Raw genomic sequence first — 10,824 nt, forward strand, 5'->3', positions numbered from 1 at the left:
CAATTCTTTAATAATACCAAACCTCCAAGCATCAACTTCCGCGCTCAATTTTCTCAATTTAGTCAGTGCGACGTTCCCACCCATTCAAGCGAACTTATTCATTTTGATGTTTTAAAAAATTAATTACTGTCATACTACATTAAATGGTCAATCATTATTTTTTTTTGTACCGAAAAAATAAAAAAAAAATTCTACGCATACAAAAATTTGTGCATAAACGGTAAAACTGGTTTATGAGAAATATAACGAATCCTTATCTCCCACGTGTTAATTCTTTAAACATTGAAAATTAATTTCAGAAAATCGAAATGGTCAAGATTTAAAATTTAAATATGTTATTCAGAACTGCTTTAACTATTGATTTAAAAATTTGCGTACGTGTCTTAAACCTAGATTTTATTAGAAGGAACTACCTTAATATTGGGGAGTTTCATCACAACGCACAGTGGTCGGAAATCCGAAAAAGCTGGACAAAAGTCCAAAAACACTCGCATCATCATCAAAAGTGGGGACTTTATGTTTTTCAGGTCGCTAAAACCGAATTTGCAGTTAAACATATCAAATTTAAGATGGCTGATACAAAATGGCCGATATATCACGTTAATTTATTGAATCTAATTGAAATTTCGAGTGCCTCTGGTATTGAGGTCGCGTAAAACGTATGTAAGGTCGGAGTTTGAGGTTTTTGAGGTAAGTAATTATTATTAATAAAGTACGAAAGGTAAATATCTGCTATATAAGGCATGTATTTGGAATGAATTCCTCATTTATTCGAACGAAACAATTTCTAAATACTATTGAAGCTTATTTTTGTTATAAAGCTTATTCTAATTATTTAGTTAATTCTAATACACATGAGTCATTCGCATCGTCATCTTCTGTCACATAACCGTCAGCGCATGAAAACATTCATCACCATAGTTTCGATTGAAAAGATTTTCTCATTTTCATCTATCTTGCACTTTTTTAAAAAATGTTGATCTAAAATGATGATTTGCGTTTCTAAATTCTCTTGGAATTTTCCTTTCAAAAATCGAAAAATTTATTTTTTCATGCACGTAATTTTACTGGTGCCTGATTTTGTCGCAAATGATAAATTATGAATTGAAAGATCATACACAATAAGTTCATCTATAATTAAAAAAGCAAGCATTTAGCGACTTCATTTTATTTTCGTATTCTTCTCAGTAATCCCTTTCATTTGATACCCATATCATGGGGGTGCATAAAAAATAACTGGTCCACCATCTTTGGAAGCCCGCCATATTGGATTTAGAATGACGTCACTTAGATAACCATGCATTATCATCCAAACTAAACATGTATGCAAAATTTCAGCTCAATCGGTTGGGGAAAAAACTGTATTAAAATTCAGTTGCAAGATTTGACCCATACTAACAATGCAAGTTAAATAAAAGCTTTTAAAAATATGATAAATGACAAACGAAAAAGGTGCATGTTCATAAAAAAGAACAATTTGAATTAGAAACGCTCGTTTGGAACGCGAAGAGACACTAAAACTCTAGCTATTGTATAACTAAGGCCTCTTACAATAGTAAACCGGCCGTACACGGAGGCATAAAAAATAACTCAGAACCCGAATCCGGAAAAATCCGGTGGTTTTCTCTTTTGATATATGAAATTGACACTCCTATCCGCATTTTCCAACTTTCAATAGTGCAGGATCTCTTAGGATCACAACTATTTCGGTAATTTACGATTGATGTGATTTGAAATCGATGGAAATTGTAAGACGTTTTTGTTAAAACGATAAAACATGCAACTTTCGAAAAATGAGGTTCTAGATGAGCGACCCTGTCTATTGCACAGAACGATTCGTACTCTAGCAAAAATTTGCACGTATTTTCAATTCACCGCTTTTCGAGGCGTCACACAGTGGGGCAGAATTCCAAAAAGTTGGCCAAAAGTCAAAATCCTTAAAAATCGATCTGAAATTTGTTATTCGGAGGTTTTTGGGGTTGCTGATAATGAATTTGGAGTCAGAATTACAAAATCCAATGTGGAGGATTTAATATAGCTATATCAGAAGTAGAAATATTTTGTAAATAGGGACTTTCCGAGTAGATCAAGAATTAAAATATGACATACGAAATGTCACATTTATCAAGCATGAAGAAGATGTAAAAATGACAAATGATATATTAGACTATAGGTACATATATTTCGTTAAATAAGTGTCGGGAGTAATTTATTTGAATCCCGTGCCAAAGTTGTAATATAAAATTCCAGTTTTTCCATAAAAGAAAAGAATCATCATCAGATGAAAAATCTTCATTTGTAGCATCCGTCGAATCTTCTGAAGTTGACACAATTTCGTCTTTATCTGCAATCTTCCCATGTCTTACACCGTCCAGAGAAGGCGAAATTCATTTTACTCTACATTTTACAAAATCTTATACAAAAAGTTGTTAGGCACTTATAGGCAGCTGATTTTTTTTTTAGTTTGCACATAATAGTTTTATCTTTTTTGTCCAGAAAGTTAAATGACAGAATTCTGCAGAATTGTTAAACTTTTTTCTTCAAAACTAAATTCTTATTTCATTTTATAACGTAAAATTCACGTAAGTTTGGTAGCCAATTACTATTTTTTGTAAAAATATTGGGTATTTTAACCTACATACTCATAATCTATGTACCATTTATGAGTTGATTCCATTTTGTTAGATATAAATGGGTGAACTCTACAAAATTTTATAACCATTTAAACACAACTATTACTTCTGTTCCTACGCGCGAGAGAGGTTTTCCTCGAGCAGAGGTCGCTTTTGTAGTGATTTAAGAAGCAGGTATAGGGAATTTGACCCTAATAGTAATGGATTCTGAGACTTGAGATATTACTCTAGCCAATCCAACAGTAAAAATTGCCGAATTAGAAACTTTATTTTTTGACTTTTGGCCAGCTTTTTGGGATTCTGCCCCACTGTGCAGAAGTGAAATATGCTAATGTGTCACAGTATACTTCCGATAGTTGTTGTGGTCTATACACATGGGCCAGCTCTCTGTCACATTAAAGAACTACGCAGTGACTCCTTCTCTAAAATATTCTGAAGTATTAACGCAAACCAACGACTTTGAAATTTCGACTTTTGTCCAGCTTTTCGGAATTCCGACCACTGTGAAACGTGACAATAACGCTTAACCTGCATCAGCTGTGTAGCATTCTACACAGCTGTTGCACACCACGTGTGCATGCGGCAGACTGGTCCTACGTAAAAATATAAACTATTCTAGTAAATTTCAAGACAATTGTTTTCCAGTTTTTAAACAAATAAAATAAAATATATCGTTTTTGTAGTACGAAGATAGTGTTGCGCTTAAATTTCAGCTCAAATTTTAGTAATCATGAATCTCTTAAAACAGGAACTTAACTTTTAATCAAATTATGTATTTGAAAAATATGTAATTAAAGTACCCAAAGATTCACGTCCAAATAATCATACGTATTAAAAAAAAAATTAGGTACTTACCAAAAAGCAAAATTCAGTAATTTTTAAACGCACAAGTATAAAACAAACTACAACATATGCTCAAAATGTCCACAACTATTTTCGATGCACGCACGACGCCTTCGAATCCAATTTTCGCGCACTCGCTGGAAAACACCTCAAGAAAAGGAAATAGTGGTACGCAAGAAACACTTCCACACGGTCGAATCCAGATACCAACTGAATTGCGTATTGGTGGCTGCTGGACACCTTAGGTTTGTGCTTGCACACAATCCATGCCAATCCATTGGCAGTCACAAATTTTTAAAGAAGAGGCGGTATAGACATATCTAACAATTTGTACTAGTTCTGAATTTCTCGCTGGAACAATGGATGACGGGGAATGGAACGTAACGGAATCATATAAATTTTATGTGGTTTTCTCACCAGCAAAATCTGAATTATTCTCCATTATCCTTCACGAGGGGCCAAATGGGTTACACGCGTCTCTGATCTGTTCTATTGAACATAATGTCACGCTACCTCGATCCTTCCTTGCAAATGCGTAACATTGCTATCTACAATGGGTTTTTACTCCATCTACACAGGTGTCTAAAATGCTACTAAAAGGGAGTAAAAGTGACCAAGCACAGACAAACAAGCCATCTGCCGGGGTATTTATCATCGGAACTTTTCAGAAGTCAACAATAACTCGTATCCAGAGCAATTTTCAATTTTAACCGAGAACGCTTTTTAATGTAAATAATGCGTGGTCTTTTACTGTAAATATAACAATACTTTCTCTCGACGTGAAAACAAACATAACTTTAATTATACTGTCTCATTTGGGAACTTATATAGATTATGACTGAACAACTAGATAGTACTTTGAATTGTGATTCTGCCCGCAATTACTAATCTCTTAGCCCATCCCATTTAAGTAAAGCTCACGTGGTTGAAGAATTTAAATTATATTCGTTTATGAAGTTGTAGGCGTTCGGGATTTAGCATTTTGAGTAATTTTTATCAAATCGATATAATTTTGGTATCATTGAAAAGCTAAAAGATAGATCACTTGCCAGCAATTTTTTATTTAAGCCTTTATTTTTAAGTAAATAAATTATAAATATGGCGATTTCTTGCATAGTTTACTATTTAAATTTAAACAATAAAAAATTAATATAGAGAAAAATTTTACACAACAGCCCTAGGTCACTATTTTGTGTTTCGATTGTTTTTTTATTTGTTAAATAAGTGTTATGGGCCGAGCGCAAAATATGGGTTTATTTCAAGCGCGCAACGGACTCTGAACCATTTCAGGGCCTACTGCGACAATATTTATTTTATTTCGCTTGATTACAGCGTGATGTTAAACTGTATAATTATTATAAGGTAAGTAGTAACAGCTGAAAAGAGTGTGGATAGAACTGACTGATTTATCGGAAAAAATCCAGCAGCGGAGAAGGTGGGTGCCAGCTCCTTCATTATCCTGGCAAAGAAGATCACTTCGTCCTTGATGGAAGGCCTTTCCAGCACTTTTTGATGGAGAAAGCAGGTTTTCACAATCGTCTTGCCACTACGATCTACTTCATCACATGACATCACTATCGAAATGGTCGAAATCTGAAAACAAAGCGTCATGCGTTTAATTAACCCTTGAATCATCGTTGAGCTTTACTTACAGTGTAAACCACAGAGTAACTAACATAAGTTGCCAGTATCTTCAGATTCAAATCGACGTTTTCCGTCTGCGTGTACCTCAAGACGTAATTAATATTCACCAGGATGTTCATCACGAACGTGGAGAAGTAGAAGAACAGAGTCCAACCAAATATAGCGTTTATGTTCTGCACAGCGTTGTGTAGGACAGTGTAAATTCTTTGTATCTTAGTGAGCTTGTCCAAGACGCGTCTACTGTCCTTGGTGGAAATGACGATAACCTTGCTCCTTTCCTTCAAAGTGCGCTCGACGAGCTTGTTCAGAAACGCGTACCTCTTTTTCAACATCTCAGCTAAGCAGACAACCACATATACAGTGAAGAACTGGTAGTACATAGATATCCTGTACAGGATATAACCGTATTCTATGCTGAATTCGTGGACTTCTTCCCATATGATTATTTCATACGCGTGTACCGCGAAGAATGCCACATTTATAACTATTAACCTTACACCGAACACGCATAGATGACCGTGGTCATTGAAATCTATCCCGCGTAACTGTTCTTCGGCTCTGACGAAGTTGTGAAAGAGTTCTCCCCAGGCTTCGTTTCTGCGGATGACTCCCAGGAAACACGAAAGCATAAAGAGCATCTCCGTGAAGCACTCGGAGCTCTCGAGGAACGCTTGGTCGATGCTCATGTCTAACTCCGACAGCGCCATGTATCTCTTCTTGACCGACAGGAAAGTGCCGAACGTAACCAGGAGGATGAGGAATGAAATGTAAACTTTCGAAAGAACTTTTGAACGGTGCATCCACAGGGGCGTTACACCGAGTAACTTTCCAATCCCGAACAGGATTCTTATGTTGAATATATCACTTTTCATTTTCTGTCTTGCAACTAACGGGGTTGTAGCGATACTGATGTTGTGTGGGAAGTTTGGATGCGTTATGTACTTAGACTTTGTACAAGGGGGTCTTGTTCGAATATATATTTTTAAGGGGAGAATCGTTGTATTTGTGGTTCGTTAGAGTGATGAATAAATGACACCCTTTAACAATCACGTCAATTTATTTCATTCCAATTTATTTGGAATTATTTGATAAGGAATCGAATCAGTCCCAGTTATATCCATTGTAAACGCTTTATGTAGTTAAATTATTTGTATCATTGAAGGCTTTAGCGCTTCCTACTTGCATTTTTTTTACAGTATTAAATCAATATATAAGCATAACTGTATCCAAGTTCATGATTTGGTATTATATGAGCCCCCTTTTGATAGTTTTGGAATTCAATTTTACATTGCAACTTTGCATTTTAATATACGTAAAGTCTAATAAATAGTTAATTGTTTAATGTTCTTTCTTTATTTAAATTATAATTATTTTATTCTACTAATGATAAAAAAATAATATTAATACTGCTAAAAAATACCTATTTGTAGCTACGACACTCTGTATGTTTAAACACAATTAACCACGTAAAAAATATATACGTGGTAAATATCCTAACAATGTAAACAGAAAGATACTTCGAATAAGTAATCAATACGTCTATTCATTTACCTAATGTGAACATCTAAGAAAATAGATTTTAGCTACTATTTTTTTTAATACAGGGTGTTAGTAAATAAGTGCGACAAATTTCAGGGAATGATTCTACATGAGAAAATAATGGCAGTTTGCCTATAAACGTATGTCCGCAAATGATTCGTTTTCCGAGATACGGGGTGCCAAAGTTTTTCTTAAAAACAGACGATTTAATTTATTGCTCTGAAACCGGTCGATATGTGCAAATGAAATTTGGTGGGCTTTAAGAGGTAGTTATTGCCCATTTTTGACATGCAATTAAAAATGTTATGTTCATCATTGGCGCGCGTACGAGTAATAAACTCAATTTTTTTAAAGAAAAAAATGGTACGCCACTGAGATATTACAAATTAAAATCATTTTTGAATTCCTCGTTCAATTTGTGACAAAAAATCTCTCTTGCCTTTTCTTCGTATGGAGCATCGTTTTGATGCAAACAAATAAAACATCTTAACGCGTATTTTTTATTTCTTTAATACATTACCTAGTAGGCTACTGTCAACATTTGTCTGTTAAATACGAATATTTTTAAGAAATGTCAAATTAGCGTTTCGTCATTATTAATTTATTAAGCTTTTAGTTTGCTATAACATTAGTGTTAATAAGTAATTAATTTTTCTTTTATCGAAAAGAATGGAAAATTTTACAAATGCGGAATTGTCAGACATGCATTTTGTCTATGGTCGAAGTAATGGAAATGGTCGGCAAGCTCGACGATTGTATGCTGAGTTGTATCCAGGACGTAGGGTACCTCATCACACAATATTTGCTCGTCTTCATCAACGTTTGCGCGAAAATGGTTCATTTAAGAAACAAACGGTTGACTGTGGGCGCCCTCGAGAAGTACGAACTGTGCAACTAGAAGAAGCAGTTCTCGAGTTAATTGCGGAGTCACCTGAAACAAGTACTCGAAAAATTGCCAACATATTGAATGTAAGCAACTTCACTGTATTTAAAATTCTTAAAGAACAGCAATTGTATCCGTTTCATATTGAACGTGTGCAAGCTCTACTACCTAGAGACTTTTTTCCGCGCCTATTTTTTTGCCAATGGATTAATCATCAAATCGCTCAAATTCCTAATTTTTTAAATGCCGTTTTGTTTACTGACGAGGCTACTTTTGGACGACAGTGTATACGAAATTTCCATAACAATCACTTATGGGCTGAGGAAAACCCCCATGGAATCTTTGAAGCTCATTTTCAGCATCAGTTTTCCGTAAATGTATGGCTTGGGGTAATTGATGATCATTTAATCGGTCCATATTTCCTCCCACAACGACTAACAGGCGAATCTTATCTTAATTTCCTACAGGAAGAGTTACCTGTTCTTCTTGAAGAAATTCCTCTACAGCTGAGACAACACCTATGGTACATGCATGATGGTGCACCAGCCCATTTTAGCATTAATGTACGTAATCACTTAGACACAGTATATCCAAATCGTTGGATAGGTAGGGGAGGTACGGAACATTGGCCTGCTCGATCGCCGGATTTAAATCCTCTTGATTTTTGCATTTGGGGTTTTCTTAAGTCATTAGTTTATTCCACTCCCGTTGAAAATGTTGATGACCTGAGGAATCGAATTATAGTCGGCTGTGAGACAATAAGAAATATACCAGGAATATTTGCGCGAATACGACAATCAATGAGGCGAAGAGTTGAATCTTGTGTCACGTCTGAGGGAGGTCATTTTGAACATTTGTTGTAGCTTTGCGCCTTTTCAAAATTTTATTAGTGTTATTTTCTGTTATTGTTCTGGTTTAATGTTATTGTATTAGATAGTTCTTGATAATGTATTAAAGAAATAAAAAATACGCGTTAAGATGTTTTATTTTTTTGCATCAAAACGGCGCCCCATACGAAGAAAAGGCAAGAGAGATTTTTTGTCACAAATTGAACGAGGAATTCAAAAATGATTTTTAATTTGTAATATCTCAGTGGCGTACCATTTTTTTCTTTAAAAAAATTGAGATTATTACCCGTGCGCGCGCCAATGGTAAACATAAAATTCTTAATAGCGCGTCAAAAAATGCGCAATAACTACCTCTTAAAACCCACCAAATTTCATTTGCACATCTCGACCGGTTTCAGAGCAATAAATTAAATCGTCAGTTTTTAAGAAAAATTTTGACACCCCGTATCTCGGAAAACGAATCATTTACGGACATACATTTATAAGCAAACTGCCATTATTTTCTCATGTAGAATCACCCCCTGAAATTTGCCGCACTTATTTACTAACACCCAGTATAGAAAAAAGTGTACCACTTTTTGGAAAACATTTGACTAATTAAATAAAATATTTGTATACGATGTATACAGGGTTGCTGATATACCTATATGGAAACTGTCGATTATCTCCTAAAGTAAGATAACCATAGAAAAATCATAAGACACAAACGTTTTATGGTTTTTAAAAATCTATTACAATAATCAAAAATTAAGTATATAGAATCTGTTAAAAAGCTTTTTTTAATGGAACACCCTATATATTATTCCATATTTCGATTCTTCTTGAAATTCTAAACAAAATTCATATAGTACATCATGTACCTAAATTAACCGCTTTCGAAATATCGAACTTTCAAAGTCATTTTTTATTACTATCAAATTTATAAAAGGAAAAGGGCCCCAAATTATGGATATTTATTTTGAAAATAACACAAAGTGAAGGATGTGGATATGGTTTAATTTTATTACTGGGTTTTTACAGAAAATAAAAAAGCATAATAGTTCAGATGTATTTTTTAATGAACGTCCTGGATATTTAAATACGCGTACCTGACCATGCCGAGTTAAATCAATATATTGAATATTTAAATAAAAAATAATAAAATTTGTTTCACATTAGTTGTCTTTAACTTATTGACTTGTAGAAAGCCTGCCATTATGAACAGTCATTAAAAAAACATTGTTCTGTAAAAATATACTTGTTTAGATATATTGGTGGGTTGTTTTTAATCAAGTATTAGTATCGATGGGTAGGACGCAACCTAATACATTAAAACAGTCTGTGGGTGACTTTTAAATTCTATTTAACTAATTTGACTAGAACCAAAAGAGAGTCAACATGTATAGTTTTTCCGAAGTCAATTGAAGAACCTATAATTTCAAGGTATGTACTAGGCTCGGTCGCTAAGCAGCAACTCGGCACTGAAATATTTCAAAAACTTGTTCCCATATTTATTTAGTCGTACCCATATATAGGTCTGGTCGAACTAAACGTGCAGGTGGTAGAAATGTATACGACCAGTTGAAGAATGCGAGCGCGGCCAAAGGAAAACGGGGACAGTTGTATTGGGCTTCTGGGCAATATATCACAGCAGGCGACAAGTGGTTCATATATTGCCCAGTAGTGCAGTACACAGTGCGGAATTTGGTGTGATTCAGGCAATTTTAATTAATTATAGGCACGTTCTATCAATCATTCATATTACAATAATTGCGAAAGGGAGAAATAAGAGGGATATTTTGTTTACTAATATATCACAACATGATGCCATGTGGAGACCTTTTGAAACGGAACAAAACAAAATTTACCACCAATATAATAAAATTGTTTGAGGACATAAAAAATTAAAATATGTAGTTGGCCACATGAACATATAATAGAAATTTTCTACACATTATATACAAAATATTATAATTTTTTACCTTTAGAAGAAAATTTTTTTAGGGACGCCTATGAAGCTCATTAAATTTTATTACCAGACGTTTTTTGCATATTCAACTGACTTCGGAAGGACTATACAACATACGTAGATTTATGAAATTCCGCTGTAGATATGCGGCCATTTTGACACTGGTTCCATGGTACGATTTCGATAGAAAACGAAAACTGCACAAACTTTACAATACATTTTAACAATCACCACACTGGTCACATCTTTGTTATACAGGGTGATTTCACTTTAAATACAGAAACTGCAGGAATAGATTAGTTGCCAAATAATAAGTAGTTTGCTCTATAAACTTTTTTCTGGGGACGTGTTATTCGAGACACAGGGTGTTCAAGTTTAAAAAAAATATTTTCGTCATATCATCATATTAAGCGGAACGATTTGGATTAAATTTATGACAGCGTATTTACGTAATTAGACCTTTTATTGAATGTAATATTAACCTCG

The 10,824-nt window shown here is 34.2% G+C and overlaps 1 protein-coding gene across 1 annotated transcript; it reads right to left on the bottom strand.

Moving 5' to 3' along the window:
- Window positions 1-4,878: 4,878 nt before the first annotated feature.
- Window positions 4,879-5,992, bottom strand: LOC108915869 (the record flags this gene model as incomplete). The annotated part of the gene is made up of 2 exons (XM_018722017.2): window positions 5,129-5,992; window positions 4,879-5,069 (listed from the first exon to the last, which is right to left on the bottom strand). Coding segments are annotated over exons 1-2 (1,055 nt in total), but the record flags the coding sequence as incomplete, so codon positions are not given.
- Between the last annotated feature and the right edge of the window lie 4,832 nt (window positions 5,993-10,824).

The sequence above is a fragment of the Anoplophora glabripennis genome, unplaced genomic scaffold (genome assembly GCF_000390285.2).
Source record: "Anoplophora glabripennis isolate ALB-LARVAE unplaced genomic scaffold, Agla_2.0 scaffold1812, whole genome shotgun sequence".
NCBI lineage: Eukaryota > Metazoa > Arthropoda > Insecta > Coleoptera > Cerambycidae > Anoplophora > Anoplophora glabripennis.